We start from the raw sequence: 16,143 nt of genomic DNA on the forward strand, positions 1-16,143 counted from the left end.
TATTTTTAAAAAGGGGGACAAAACCAACTGTGGTAACTTTCGAGGAATATCACTTTTGTTGACGTCGTACAAAATTTTGTCCAATATTCTTTTGAGAAGATTAACTCCGTACGTAGATGAAATTATTGGGGATCATCAGTGCGGTTTTCGGCATAATAGATTGACTATTGATCAGATTTTTTGTATTCGACAGATAATGGAGAAAAAATGGGAGTATAAGGGTACAGTACATCAGTTATTCATAGATTTCAAAAAGGCATATGACTCGGTTAAGAGGGAAGTATTATATGATATTCTTATTGAATTTGGTATTCCCAAGAAACTAGTTCGATTAATTAAAATGTGTCTCAGTGAAACATACAGCAGAGTCCGTGTAGGTCAGTTTCTATCTGATGCTTTTCCAATTCACTGCGGGCTAAAGCAGGGGGATGCATTATCACCTTTACTTTTTAACTTCGCGCTAGAATATACCATTAGGAAAGTTCAGGATAACAGGCAGGGTTTGGAATTGAATGGGTTACATCAGCTTCTTGTCTATGCGGATGACGTGAATATGTTAGGAGAAAATACACAAACGATTAGGGAAAACACGGAAATTTTACTGGAAGCAAGTAGAGCGATCGGTTTGGAAGTAAATCCCGAAAAGACAAAGTATATGATTATGTCTCGTGACCAGAATATTGTACGAAATGGAAATATAAAAATTGGAGATTTATCCTTCGAAGAGGTGGAAAAATTCAAATATCGTGGAGCAACAGTAGCAAATATAAATGACAGTCGGGAGGAAATTAAACGCAGAATAAATATGGGAAATGCGTGTTATTATTCGGTTGAGAAGCTCTTATCATCCAGTCTGCTGTCCAAAAATCTGAAAGTTAGAATTTATAAAACAGTTATATTACCGGTTCTTCTGTATGGTTGTGAAACTTGGACTCTCACTCTGAGAGAGGAACATAGGTTCAGGGTGTTTGAGAATAAGGTGCTTAGGAAAATATTTGGGGCTAAGCGGGATGAAGTTACAGGAGAATGGAGAAAGTTGCACAACACAGAACTGCACGCATTGTATTCTTCACCTGACATAATTAGGAACATTAAATCCAGACGTTTGAGATGGGCAGGGCATGTAGCACGTATGGGCGAGTCCAGAAATGCATATAGAGTGTTAGTTGGGAGACCGGAGGGAAAAAGACCTTTAGGGAGGCCGAGATGTATTTAGTAGTATTTATTTATTTAACCTGGTAGAGATAAGGCCGCCAGGCCTTCTCTGCCCCTCTACCAGAGGATTACAACTATAACATGAACAATAAGATTACAATTAATATTAAATTTACAATTACAATTACAATAAAAATTAAAGTACGACAAGAATACCTGATTAATGAAAGCTAGACATTTTATCATAGAAATTAAGAACAAAGAATATTTTTGAATTTACTAAATTACAAATTAAACCTACAATAACAAAATTCTATAGTGATGAAATTACCGGATATTGAAATATTTTGTGATAGATTAAGAGAACTATTTACAAGAAACCATGTCTGAACGAGTCTCAATTACTGACCAAGTGCCTAGTAAGTTTGCATTTGAATTCAATTTTATTTCGACAGTCCCTGATGCCAGCAGGTAACGAATTCCAGAGTCTTGGCAGGGCTATTGTGAAAGAGGATGAGTATGAGGAGGTTCGATGGGATGGTATTGTTAGTATTGTTTCATGGCGAGAGCGTGTGTTCAGATTGTGGTGGGAAGAAAGGTAAGTGAAGCGAGACGACAGGTACGAAGGAATAGAAGAGTTCAAGATTTCGAAGAGAAGGAGAAGTGAATGTAAATTTCTTTTCTTATCTAGTTTAAGCCAACCTATTGCTTCCAGGGATGGGGTAATGTGATCATATTTACGAACATTGCTTACAAAACGTACACACAAATTATGAGCACGTTGAAGTTTCGTTTTGTAGATGGGAGGATAATATTAAAATGGATTTGAGGGAGGTGGGGTATGATGATAGAGACTGGATTACTCTTGCACAGGATAGGGACTGCTGGCGGGCTTATGTGAGGGCGGCAATGAACCTTCGGGTTCCTTAAAAGCCATTTGTAAGTAAGTAAGCAAAGCAGATACACCTTGCAACACCTCATTAGTGAACATGACTTGAATGAAGGATTAGATTTTGCTCAAAAATAATTTTGCTAATTTAGCCGGACAAACTGAACTACAGATTCATGCTCAGATGCATGAGGCTCATATTTGTAATTATGACTAAATACTGCGTCATTTATTAATTCAATGGGATTTGGAAATACAAAAGGACAGACACAACAAATCAGCATCTCATTAGAACCCCTCAATGAACACTTCGCTACTCCGCTAACTAACAGTATGACCATACCATACAGCAACAGACAATGGCAGAACCTCAGGTAGTTGACCCATTCAGAGACAGATTTTACTTTTCATATGTTACACCTATTGACGTCAAGAAAGCTCTTAAATGCAACAAATCCAAAGCAACAGGTTCAGACGACATTAGTACAGCAAGGATAAACAAACTTATTGACGTAATCTTACCAACACTGACACACATTTTCAACGCTTTGCTGACGACATCCATTTTTCCTAAAGCTTGGAAATATGCCTTTGTGCACCCTATATCCAAAGTTAAAATGCCTACTACCCCCAACGACTATCGACCTATTAGCATTCTACCTGCATTGTCGAAGGCGTTAGAGAGACTAGTACACAGACAACACACTGACCTGACTACCTAAACAGATATGAACTCCTGGACATATATGTCAGGTTTTCGGACTCTACACAGTACAGCGAAACAAAGTAAAATTATGATAGTGGGCACAATAAACTGAAGTGTAACCAGGGCTACATAGTGAGTGGGCTCTCAAAATTAGACAAAAATGAAATAACATAATACGAGTATTAGGAATTTCAGTTAATAAGAAATTACACATTTTTCCCCACTTCTCAACATTGGTTACTTTGACCTCACTTTGACCCTGTAGAAGTACACACCAAAGTGATGCATTACTTTTCCATTATAGAAGTTGTCTGCAGTGCATGTGGAAGGGGATTTATGTTACACCAATATAAAAATAATAATTAAGAAAGAGAAGCTGGGATGCTGCCAGGCGAAATAGGATTACCCCTTGGAAACCTGCTACAAGCACCATCTTTGTCTACTATGAATTCCATTTGAACCCACAGAGATTTTAATCCAGGTCTCTGATGTGGAAAGCCAATGCTCGAAACATTTGACAAATAGTGCACCATTTTCCCCATTATATTATGTAATGCTTCTGGTCAACTTCAGTTATTTTTCTCAAGATTCATTTTTAAAATACTGGAGTGAGAGTTAGATCTTGAAGTTGATCAAAATTGTTTCAGTCTATAGAAATGATTAAGGAATGACTTTCTGGTACATACTGAAAACATGTGCATGATCATCTTATTAAGTAGTTTTGTTTTCAGAAAAAACATAGAGAGAAAAAAAAAATTTGGTACCTTACAGATTATTTCAACTATGGCTTCAACGAAGAAACATGGCGTGCCTATTGTGAAAGACAAAAACGAATTCGTATCCACGAATCTGGTGTAGGGCTGGCTCAAATTGGAGGACAAGGAACTGGCAGAGGTACCATTCCAGTAGCAATTACCAATGACAACTCTAAGTACTCTGGTTTCATGGGACCTAAAAAGGCAGGACCACCTCCAGGCCGAAAGATGGGTGGTACCATTGATGTCATAGGAGGTGGAGGTCTGGCTTCCAGAAGGAATCTAGAAAAGGGAACTCCTCCTAAAGAAAATGTAATTCAGGTAATTCATAATTATTCTTATACAATTATTGTTAACCGAAAAGAAATTAATTATTTAACTAGTAGCAATTGATCAGGCAATTGCTTTATAACTAATTTTTTTATCTAATCTGACGTGATTATGAAATCTGTAAGCCATTTCTCACCTGTTACATATCTTTATACAGCAATTTTAATCACACCAAAGAATTTAAATATGCTGAGCTAATTTTCACTCTTCCGCCATATCTGAACAACAATTTTTTTTATACTTCACTAAATTCATTTCCATTTGAAAGTAAGACCTTCTCTAAGTCTTTCTTTCAGTAATTGAAATTCTGTAGCTGTGGTACAGAGTAGCTCTGGAATATTTGAAAACTGCATTCATGGAGTCTATTGGCAATGTATTTCCTTCAACTCTTTCACTGTCAAATAGACATATGATCTACTATCCATCGACCTCAAGAGAGAAATCTGAAATCAACAAAATGCATATGTGTTGTGATGTCTCAGTTGACATCATATTTTATACTGTACCACTTATTTGTTTACTTTCACATAAAATCTATGTTAAATACACAATTATATTTTAATTTGATATATATATATATAATTATATATACCATAAGATTACACATTCATATGCTACCACTTGGTAACCAAAACGTTCAACAGCCGTCTCTAGGATGACATCATTCAGAACGGAAGCATGTCTGTAAGGTGCCAAAGTGTTGTAGTCAAACATAAAAGTGGCAATGTAAAGTGGAGAGAAAACTATTGTTTTAATGTTTTTAATACTTTCTTTAAAATCTACCCTTGTGCTAGATGTTGAATAAGAACACAGCATTTCTATAATATGTGACACTCAGGAAGAGTGCGTAGAATTCAGCTGAAGGTAAATCACTATAGATGGATAGATGCCATGAACCTATCACGCAGCTTGACTGTGGAGTGATACAAACTGCATTATTTATGTGAAATTTCTTTATTGAGCTGGATGGATAATAGAAGTATCTCTCTTTGTATTTCTTGCCTGACAGTAAGGTAGAGAGAATGGTGTCTAGAATGTATTGATAACCTAATTAAAATTTAAAATAAGCTTTTTGTATGTCATACCATTATGTTAATCTTACTTGATGTATAGTGGCTACTGTAGGATTCATGTATGCTGTACACTGTAGAGCATTCACTGTGGAAATTCCACACTTTAAAAATAGTGCAATGATTTTTTTTTGCTATTACTGGATCAGTGGTAACCATGATTGTGAATTATAAGTGAATGGCAGCATTATGGTGGGGACAATGAGATTATCCCTAGAAAATATGTTTCAGTACTTATTTGCCACAAATTCCATCTAGACTCCCTAGGATTTGCACAACAACGTATAATATAGTATAGTAATTACAGCCAATAACTCCAACACATTCCAATCTTCAACAGAGGAAATTCTCCACAAAATATATGATTGGTTCTCAGCCAATAAATTAGTATTAAATTGTAACAAAAGTAACATAATCCAATTTAAATCCTGTTCAAATTCAACCTCGCAAATTTCAAGAGCAGTAATTAATAATTAGAAACAACAACAACCAAATTTCTTGGCTTACAAATCGATAATATGTTAAATTGAAAAAAATCATATTAAAGAAATTAATCTCAAACTAAATTCAGCATGTTTTGCTATTAGATGTATGCAAGAGATAGTAAATATCAATATCTTAAAAAACAACATACAGTGAAATGACAGTATAACTCGAGGGGGTACTGTAATTATTTTTGTTATAGTAAAATTTCGTTAAACCAAAAATTGATTAAATTTTCCTACAAATTGGGTCCCATATTATGAAATATCAGTTACTGTACCTGGGTTAGTTTATACCGTATATCCATATTATATTGCAACTTCAATAAGAATCGGTACCATAGGCCTGATGATAATTATGTAGGCCTATATTCGACAACCGAATAATTATTCTCGCATATTACAATATTCGACAACTGAATAATTATTATTGTATATTTTACAAAATTATACATTCATCATGGCCTTGTTAGGACCAAAAATTAAGTTTTACAGAGTAAAAAGTATGTTGAACAGGGTTACATAGATTAGGTATTGTTACATTTACAGCTATCTTGTCGAATTGATTTCTCGAAATATTACGATCTACGAGATTGGGTCTGAATTGATCACTCGAAAAATTAGCTTTGAGATTGATACAGTAATACATATTATTTTAATAGTTTGACTTACCATATTTACCTAGTAAAGAATAAACCACTTAAACACAGTCCAGTGACGTTCACTTCTTCATTGGCAGCACTTCTTATCTTCTTTCTTTGAGGTTCAGTGGCGTCAGATTCAATACTTTTCTCAATTTTTACTCTCTTTGAGAAATGTTGAAAGTGTCGATGCACTTACGCCATATTTTCTTGCAACTTCACTTTTCTTCTCTCCTCTGTCTACTTCAGTGATTTTTCTCTTCTCGTCTAGCGAAAACTGCTTTCTTGTCTTTTTTTTTTTCTGCCATACCTGCTTCTTTAACTTCTTTCCTCAACAACGTTTAGGAACAAACTGCCTTTCAAAGTTAGATTTTATTAAAACTGTTTCATTTAAATATAAATTGAAACCACAACAATCGTTAACATTTTTAACATGTAAATTAATAGTAAAATGGCTGGGACTAAAAAATTATTTCGTTATTCTGAAAAATATGTAATAGCGGCATTTCACTGTAATTTGCATACTTTCACTCGGTAATGAGTTTTGGAATTAATATTCTGGGGAAATTTTACAAATAGTAACAGTATATTCCTACTACAAAAAAGAGTATAGAATAATAGTGGTTGCCAAATCTAGGGAATTGTGTAGGACCATTTTAAAAAACTACAAATAATGCCCATGGCTTATCAATATATTTTTCCATTAATAAACTTCCTCATATATAATCGTGAAAACTTTGTAACTAATGCAACAGTTCATGGCATAAATACTTGTCAAAAGAATGACTTTCATACTCCATCGGCAAGTCTATTTTGCTATTAAAAAGGAGTGTGTTATATGGGCAATAAAAATTTGTAATAGCCTCCCTATGAATATAAAAATCAAACTCAAAACATAAGATTATTTAGGGCCAAATTAAAGAAGTACCTAATTTCTCACGGCTTCTATTCTGTAGGTGAATTTATGATATTCATCAACACTGCATGAATATTTCTGTCTTGTATTGAGTATTGATACTAACTCCTTGTGTTGTACTAATATACTGTAAAACTATTTTATATATATTTGAACTAGACTGTGACTATAATTAAGACTTTGTAGTACTATTAAGATTTTTTTGACATGTTCCATATTCTAGCTGTGAAGTGATGTACAAATACCATGGAATGTAAATAAATACAATACAATACAAAGCCTGTTGCTCTAGGCATTTGGCTAATGGTATGCCTATCTTCCTCTTAAAGAGAAAACTGTTTTTCATTTGTAGGCCTGTGCACAAAATATCTAATGAAAGGATATGGTGAAAGTGTTTATTTAAATTTATTAAATGGATAAGAGTAAGCCTATTATCAACATTAGTTAACACAATAGACCCATCTGTGTGATTCAGTATGTTAAGACTAGCTGTGTATTGGAGACCTGATTAAATCCACAGCATTAGTCTTTGACTTACCGACATAGCTCTTATTGTAGAGCCAAATAGTAACAGAACTGTCGTGATAAGGAACTTTATTGATGATTGCTTTCAGGTGATGACAGCTGATCGCCGTGAGTACAGCCGCAAGCCTGCATTCCCAGACATGTCTGTGCCCCCTCCAGCTGCTGGGATTCCTCCATTTGATTTGCCCCCTCCGCCACATGGTGTAATCCCACCCACCTTCACTCCACACATAGACTCATATGGATCAGAGTTCTACGCATCTGAGACTGATCCTTATTATCAGTCTTACGAACCTACACAGGACTCACAATGGAATGACCCTGTGAGTAAACACTGGAGGGATGAATTGTTTACATAATAGTGTTGATTTCAGTGAATCTGTGCAAGAGAAAGTAGAATGACTGTCTAAAAGTATTGTTCTTGTAGATCAGGGGTTCCCAACCAGTGTGTTGCGCAGCTCCAGGGCGTATGTCGCGAAATTTTGAACTTGAAAAATACATTTTATGCCATTCAGAAAGTCTCTTCAAAACGTATTTTTTATTTGCAACAAAGTATTTGATATGGTACATTTTATTTTGAGACAGACTTTATCAATGAAACATGAACACCTGCAACAATGCCCAGTTCAGTTTTTCAACCATAAGGCCACGTATAAAGAAACTCTGTGCAACCCATCAACCGCAGATTTCACATTAATTTAAATAGACGAGTTTTCGGTTGTTTTTATCGGACATCCAGCATAGATAGGTTGAGATTTTTGACACATACCTTTGTTTTCTTTGTAATGCCACTCAAGTTGCTGCTTGTTCTTTTAGAATTTTCGATTGCATGTTAACATCGACCTATCTACAACACTACATAGAAGTTGTTATCATTGTTCTTTTTTCTGGCAAAACACTGTGGAACGGTGTTCCGGCATCTTTTTTGTTGCATTTTTCATCATGGAACCGAAATATGTGTGAATAACTATGTTTTTAATATAAGTTTCCTTTGAATTCTGCTTAGATCTTGAAAGTCTTAGTTGGACGAAAAGGAGGTTAAAGACGACAAAATTCCCATGCAGTGAACAGTAATCATCTCCCGTCCGCTATAAAATATTTTACACAGAGTTCTACCACCTTTTTCTCCAGAAGAAATGTACTAGTTATTACTATTAATAAAATCAAATAAGTGTGTCGCGATATTGTGGGCATTCAATAAAGTGTGTCATCAGTCAAAAAAGGTTGGGAACCACTGTTGTAGATCATCAGAAAATAGTATGTGAGACTTGCAGTAAACCTGTATATAATATAGACTAGGAATTATGGAAATAATTCACCTCTACTGCATGTAACTTTGTCGAGACCTGTACTTCATTTACTGTATTTACTCGCGTACAAGCATCACAATTTCGCCAAATTTTGCTATAAAAACAGGAATGGGGCTTATACACGAGATACTGTTAGAAGAAGGACCCAGCAATGTGGTACCTTACTGAGATTGATCCACTACAATGATGTACAAGTGAAGATGGTGGCTATTTCTTTTGCGTAATTAACATATATTTCATCTCACTACTACATTACCGGTACCAGTATATTGTATCATTATAGTCGGGAATACCTTTTTTTAGAATAACAAATTCTGAATTCCGTATATGAAGAAGACCCTTTGCTGCTTTAGGAATCACAGGTATTTTGTTGAACTTTTAAATCTTACAACAGATGTTGTTTAAAATATCCTTTTCTTAGGGTAAAGCATGCAGGTTTCCTGATATTGAGCACGAATTGTATAATTTCAGGATGCAGATAAGAAGAGTATATTATGCAAGGATTGTCAAAGTACTGGTGAACAGTCACTATTAACTATTATGTGGCATGGAGATTTTTAAATGCCTAGTTCAAGAATACAGTATCTTTACTTCATTTTTTGAAAATGACATGGGTAGGACTTATACATGAGTAAATATGGTACTTAGTGTCAGTAGGTAAAATTGGTAACAGTGAGCATTCTCTACTAATTTCTTATCTCATTACAGTTTGGTGTTATCTGGTACTCTAAATAAGCTAACTAATTGAATTCTCATTCATTACAACTGGAGTGCATTTTCCCAATTTTTTTTATTTTGAAGTTTTTATTATATGAGCACACCATTAGTCAAATGGCTAGAGTATTTGTTCCATTAATCATCATCTGGTGAAGATATGACTTATTATCTTTTTTTCATTATTATAATGTATTAATGTAGAAAGGAAGAAGAGAGAATACTAAGGGATATATGCTACTAAAACTAAATGACATCTGTGAACAGTATGGAACGAAGACAAATGTAAATAAGACGAAGACAATGGTTATTGGAAGAAAAATAAAAAGGTAAACATGCGAATTCGAAATGAGACAGTGAAACAAGCAGACAGCTTCAGATAGTTGAAGTGTACTATATTTAGTAACATAAATTGCTGCCAAGAAGCCAAAAGCAGGATGGCAATGGCAAAGAAACTTTTAATAGGAAAAGGAGCATTTTCCGCAAACCTTTGAAAAAACCGAGGGAGACTAGTGAAGTGCTTTGTGTGGAGTGTGGCATTGTATGGGGGCAGAAACATGGACATTAGGACGAAGTGAAGAAAAGCTACTGGAAGCATTTGAAATATGGATATGGAGAAGAATGTAGTCTGTGAAATGGACAGAAAAAATCAGAAATGAAGCTGTGCTAGAAAGAGTGGGTGAAGAAAAAATAATGCTGTAACTGATCAGGAAGAGAAAAAGAAATAGGCTGGGTCACTGGCTAAGAAAGAATTCATTGCCTGCTGAAAGATGCAATGGAAGGAATGGTAAACGGGGAAAAAATTCAGGGAAGTAAATGTATGAATTATAGTCATACGCATTTCTGTATCTATTTTATAAAAAAGACACATGATTGTTGTTAGACTACACCAGCCTTAATACCTCAATTGAGTCACTGCCAACTACCCCTTTAATTCTCCACTCTACCTTCCCTGGCTAAGATAATAGGCCTACTGTTTTGGTTCGATCAGAGTACATAAAATGAGATAACCATTGCTCAGTGACGGATTGTATAAGGCAAGCTCATCATGGAAAGCTGATTGGCGCTACATTTGTCACAAGGCATAAGAACTAGAATAAGTTTTGCGTTCAGAAAAGACACCATAGCATCAGATGTGTGGCATACAAATCTATAATTAAACCTATAACAAATTTAAATGCATTTTACACTGCTCATATGAATATTCTACAAGAATAATTATAATGATTTTTTGTAAGAAAGAAACAAATAATGAAGTTAGAAGAGCTGAAACATAAAAGTGACGATAAGCTTCCCAATATAAATACTGAAAACATTGTAAAGGTCAGAAATCGAATTTCACAGCAAATTCTACCAAATATCAGTGGTGAGTTTGAAACTGCCCCATTATAGCAGCCAACGAAATATGCTGTGAGGAATAATTTAATTTAAGTCTTTCTTGACATATAGTGACAAGTAAAATAGAAGAAATGGGATTTGATAATGAAAGTTAATTGTAAATTGAAATTAAAATTTTCTTTGTGGTTTTCATTTGCATTGAGTGAAAGCACTGCTGTTAGCAACACTGCACATAGAGGGACTGTCTGGTCACTTACTGCTACTCAGTGTACTAACCTCGGGTCGTTTTACAGAATGTGGGCAGTGGAAGTGCCCCAACACAATAAAAAGAACCAAAAATACGTCTTAATTTCTTGTTGTTTTGCATTTGAATCCTTGACCACGTCTCCTCTTATGCTGTCCTGTCTCTCTGCAATGTTTGATAGTTTTTTTACACTACTGATACAGAGTAATGGAGGTCATCAGCAGTCTGATAATAAGTTCATCCCTGTTGAATAAGTTGTTGCAAACTCCAACTTCGCTAATAACCATTTTGTAATTCTTTTAGAATAACATCTGAATAAAATCAAAACAATAAATATAGCCTCCAATATGTTTGAAAATGGCCATAATCACGTGAAGAAAATGAAGCTAAATCGAACTGATTTTCGACATGGATGAATTACTGTCCATTTGCTTGAACTGTGATGAAGATGTGAACCAAATGTTTGTTTCCTGAATAGACAAGATGGTATCGCATATGGTAATATCATCACAAAATAGCTATAGTCTTATGCCAGGAATATGCAGGCCAACAAAAATATATCCCACTAATTTTTTGAGCAGTATATTGTAAGTTGTGTAATCAAGATGTACAGTATATTGTTTTAGAATTTTCTTAATATCTTCATTTTGAACATTTTTAAACGTAATTGAAAAAATTGTTTTCAGACTTGGCAGCCAACAAACATGCCAATATCATCAGCAGATGTGAAAGTAATCACCCCAGGACCACTGGTTACACCATTACCACCTGTCATTCCTCCACCAAACAGTACATTGGGTGCAGAAAACACAAACCAGGACTCGCAGGATGAGTTCAGCTCTCGAGGTTCAGGCAGAGAACATTCTGACGACATAGCTGGAGGAGGAGGCCCATCTGGAACTTCTGTGTCTAGTGTCATTACGTCAGCAGCTGCCAAAGATGAGTCGGGAATGAAGGAGGAACAAGCAGCAAACTCTGAGAAAGAGTCCAGAGAACGGACAAAGGATCGAAGTGAGCGCTCTGAGAAATCTGAGCGACATCGTGACAGGTGAGTATTACAGACTGACTGGAAGGAAATTTAGATTAAACTTCGAAATTTCACTGAAATAAACATTTTTACCATTTCTGATACCTAAAAGTTGTTCTCAGCATGTTATCTATTTTTATTTTCTCTTTAACTAACAATTTTCTCAATTCTATAATAAAATATTCTTCCCCATGAATGATTTGCTTGATAAATAATGTAAATAGAATCTTATTATAAACACTAAGGGCCGTATTCATAGACATTCTTAGCGCGGACTTCCGGTGGTTGATCAGCGAACAGATGTTTTTCGTATTCATAAACCAGTGTTAGTGATATGATATGAATCCTGTACAAGTAACCAGTCGATAGCCGGGACTAGTTTAGCACATTCATAGCACAGGCTAGCAAAATGTTTATGAATAGCACTCTAATACTTTTAATATTTCTGTTACTAAATTTTAAATACGTACTGATTTGTAAATATAAACTGTAACTACATAAGCCTCTCTTGACCACAGTCTTCTATGTGTAGTGTACTGACCGATTTATATGTAACTGATAATGTGTATTATTTAGTGTATCTAATTTTTTAGGTATTGGAAATTATTCAACCAAATTTCTTCCGATTATTATCATCATCAAACAAGTATCAGATACTCATTGGGAGCCACCGGCGTAGCTAAGGCACTTGCCTGCCGATCCGGAGTTGTGCTCGGGCACAGGTTCGATTCCTGCTTGGGCTGATTACCTGGTTGGATTTTTTCCGAGGTTTTCCCCAACTATAAGGCAAATGTCAGGTAATCTATGGCGAATCCTCGGCCTCATCTCGCCAAATATCATTTCGCTATCATCAATTCCATCGACACTAAATAACCTCATAGTTGATAAGCATCATTAAATAACCAAGTAAAAAAAAATATATACTATATATACTCATTGGCCCAGTGCAGTTTCAACCATTGTTCTTCCTACACAACTTATGCCTCTAAGAACATAATTCATGATTTGCTTTGGTTAGTTAATAACAGCAAACTACACAAACTCTCTCTTTTTCACCTATGCATGAAGCAAATTGAATGGAAACAGCACAAAAAATAGTTTGAAGTTTCATGTGGTATGGTTGAGAACTTTTCTAAATTTAAGATAAAATTTGCATTTTACATGAAAGATGCATACATGCTCATATTCATACAGCTGAAGTCGTAACAGCTGACTAAATCAGCACTATGGCTTATTGGTGTTACTTATGAGGTTCAGACCTGTCTTCAGACAGTTGATTAAACAACAGCAACAACCCTAAAAAATGTAATATGCATGAATTTGTCCCTAAAAAGACCGAGGTCAAAACATGCAAATATGTATAGAAAAATTACACTTATTTCCGACTCAATAACAAGAGAGGATTTTCAGTAGAGTACGATGGGTCAGGTTGAAAGTGTTAATGTAGTCTGATTTAAGGTTGCTGAAAATGTGGTGAAGATCTCTCGTTTCGGAATTGCATATTTGTGAAAATACAGCAATTTAAAAAATCTGGATTGCTGCACGTCGTTCTTGCACGCAGCTTGCAGAGAGCACTAGATGCGAGAAAACTACTTTCTTCCATCCCTGTTATAAATCTAGAAATGGAATATGTTCACATTTGCATTTAAGACGAAATGGATATTTAGGGTAAACTCGCCTGTTATGTTCACACAGTGATAATGCAGGTTCACCAAGAACTGTTCAGACACAGCATCTTTTCACAATACAGGCATCTTATAATGGCTGCTTCTTCACACTAATTGACACAACAGACACTATTTCCCACATGCAACAGTGTTTCAAGTACATTTTTGAAGGAGTTTATTTTTATTCCTGTATTGTATCCACATTTTTACCAAGCATATATTAACATGTCTTGTAGAAGAAGAGAGCAGAACTGATGGTAAACAACTGAATGTAACTTTAATGTAAAAACTCTGACGTGAAGATTAGTATCTGAATGTTCCATAATACATTTATATCTAAAACAGTCCTCCAGTCACCGAATGACTAGCTTGGACGTTTTCAAATCATGTGGTTTTTGGCGGGATAATTTTAGTCTGAAGTGACTTATGACTTACCATGAAGAGCATTTTGGACTTATTCACTAGAAAATATGTCACGATCCATTTGTCCTATCCTGTCCTATCCTGTCCTGTCCATGAATCCAGGAGAACGTCTTTTACATCAGGAATAAATACATCAGTAAGTCACCGTTTTACATGGTTACATGTGAGCTTACCTGACGCACTTGCATTAACACAGATATGTCCATTTCACACGCTCCATTATTCTCCATAACCACATTTCAAATGCTTCTATTCGCTTCTCTTCACTTTTCCGTAAAGTCCATGTTTCTGCCTCCATACAATGCCACACTCCACACAAAGCACTTAACTAGTCTCTTTCTTAGTTCTTTTTCCAGAGGTCTGCAGAATATAGATTAAATAAATTACAAAACATTATTATAATATCAGATTTAAGGGCAGCCATACAAGCTATAATTTCATAACAGTCTACAAAAGGGGCTAAAATTTAGGATTGTAAGAAAATGATCTATTACCTAACTAAATTACACAAAAAAAAAAGTATACAGGCATTTCTAAAACCGACTTTTGGCTAAAAAGGGCACTGAAATTTTTACAACCATCTAATAATGGACTTCCATTTTAATCTGTAAAACAGCTAATCAAATGTAAATTTAGATTTGCCCAAAAACAACAAAATTCGGATGGAGCAAAAGATAAAACCTGGGAAATTTTATTGACTAACGCAGAAATAATCCCCCAAGGGCCACGTAAACTTGTTGTTATAATGTTCAGATTTGATTGCTTGGTAAGCCACCTGCACGGAATAGGAATTTCCCATACATCCACCTGTATATTGTGTGATGCAAATGAAGAGATGAAGATAGAGCACAGCATTGCTACAAATGATGACGTAGTATAAAAATATTGTAGTGTAAGAATTACTTTATTGTCAAGTGCCTAGGCATCGGAACAACAGCAACATATTGTGTCTTTATACTTCTTACAATGAGAAGATAATAACTTGGATCAAGAGCGAGAATGGGACACATGGTGACAGAATTCCATCACATAACAGAAATATTAAAGCATATCAAGCTAAAACTTCAAAACACACATTGTTAGAATTCTCAATGGAAAATGCCCTCAGAAACAAAGAACATTATGGATTAACTCCACTCAAACTGGCTTTACCGAAATTGAACTCTCTTTTGTCTCTGGACAAGAGCAACAGAAATATAAAACTTGTAAAATCATTTCTGTGCTTGGAAATGGAATTATTGCAAGAATCAAGTAAACAAGCATTCTGCTTCCACAATGCACATATCAGCTCTAACTCTGTAGGTCTTTGCCAATCATTCACATTCACTTCTATGATTACAGATCTCATCGCCATCGATCTCGGAGCCGCAGCACAGAAAGACGTTCACGTCGCCATAAGAGTCGTAGCAGGAGTCCTGGACATCGGAGTCACCGCAAGAAAAAGTCTCGCAGATCAGACCGTGAGAAGAGCAAGGAAGAAAGTGAATAAAGCATTTAAACATCAGTTTTCAATGCAGATACACTGCTACTTACTTTCACACAAGATTGCAATAATGTATGATTTTTTCTCTCAATAAAATTATATCATTCATTGAAAATTTACTCCAAATCCCTTAACAGTTTAAATTAAATGGCATTATCTATAACATAGTGATAAGTTGAGTTAAAATAGTAGATTTTGTTACGTAACCATTAATAAAAGTGCTTCTTTGTAATATTGGAGACCTTTCTGTTTCTGGACTTTTTGTCACAACAAGAACGTACCAGGAACTTTTCGTCACAGTGTATTAAAATGTCATGCGAACATTAACTTATGTCACAATATTAATATTGTTACAGGTACAGTACATCACACTGAAAATTATATCATATGGACATTATGTCACGATATTAATTTAGATTGTCATATATATTGTATATTGTCAATATAATATGCAACAAAGTGAATGGC

At 35.1% G+C, this 16,143-nt stretch overlaps 1 protein-coding gene across 1 annotated transcript in view; it reads left to right on the plus strand.

Moving 5' to 3' along the window:
- Fip1 (Factor interacting with poly(A) polymerase 1) overlaps positions 1 to 15,907 on the plus strand; it is a 25,549-nt gene extending 9,642 nt beyond the window's left edge. The window contains exons 5-8 of the mRNA XM_069833255.1: positions 3,522 to 3,826; positions 7,559 to 7,792; positions 11,762 to 12,123; positions 15,534 to 15,907. Coding sequence (XP_069689356.1) covers positions 3,522 to 3,826; positions 7,559 to 7,792; positions 11,762 to 12,123; positions 15,534 to 15,681 — 1,049 coding nt within the window. The 3' untranslated portion in view covers positions 15,682 to 15,907. The remainder of the gene's footprint in view (positions 1 to 3,521; positions 3,827 to 7,558; positions 7,793 to 11,761; positions 12,124 to 15,533) is intronic.
- The last annotated feature ends 236 nt before the right edge of the window (positions 15,908 to 16,143 follow it).

This window comes from Periplaneta americana, chromosome 8 (genome assembly GCF_040183065.1).
Source record: "Periplaneta americana isolate PAMFEO1 chromosome 8, P.americana_PAMFEO1_priV1, whole genome shotgun sequence".
In the NCBI taxonomy this organism is placed as follows: Eukaryota; Metazoa; Arthropoda; class Insecta; order Blattodea; family Blattidae; genus Periplaneta; species Periplaneta americana.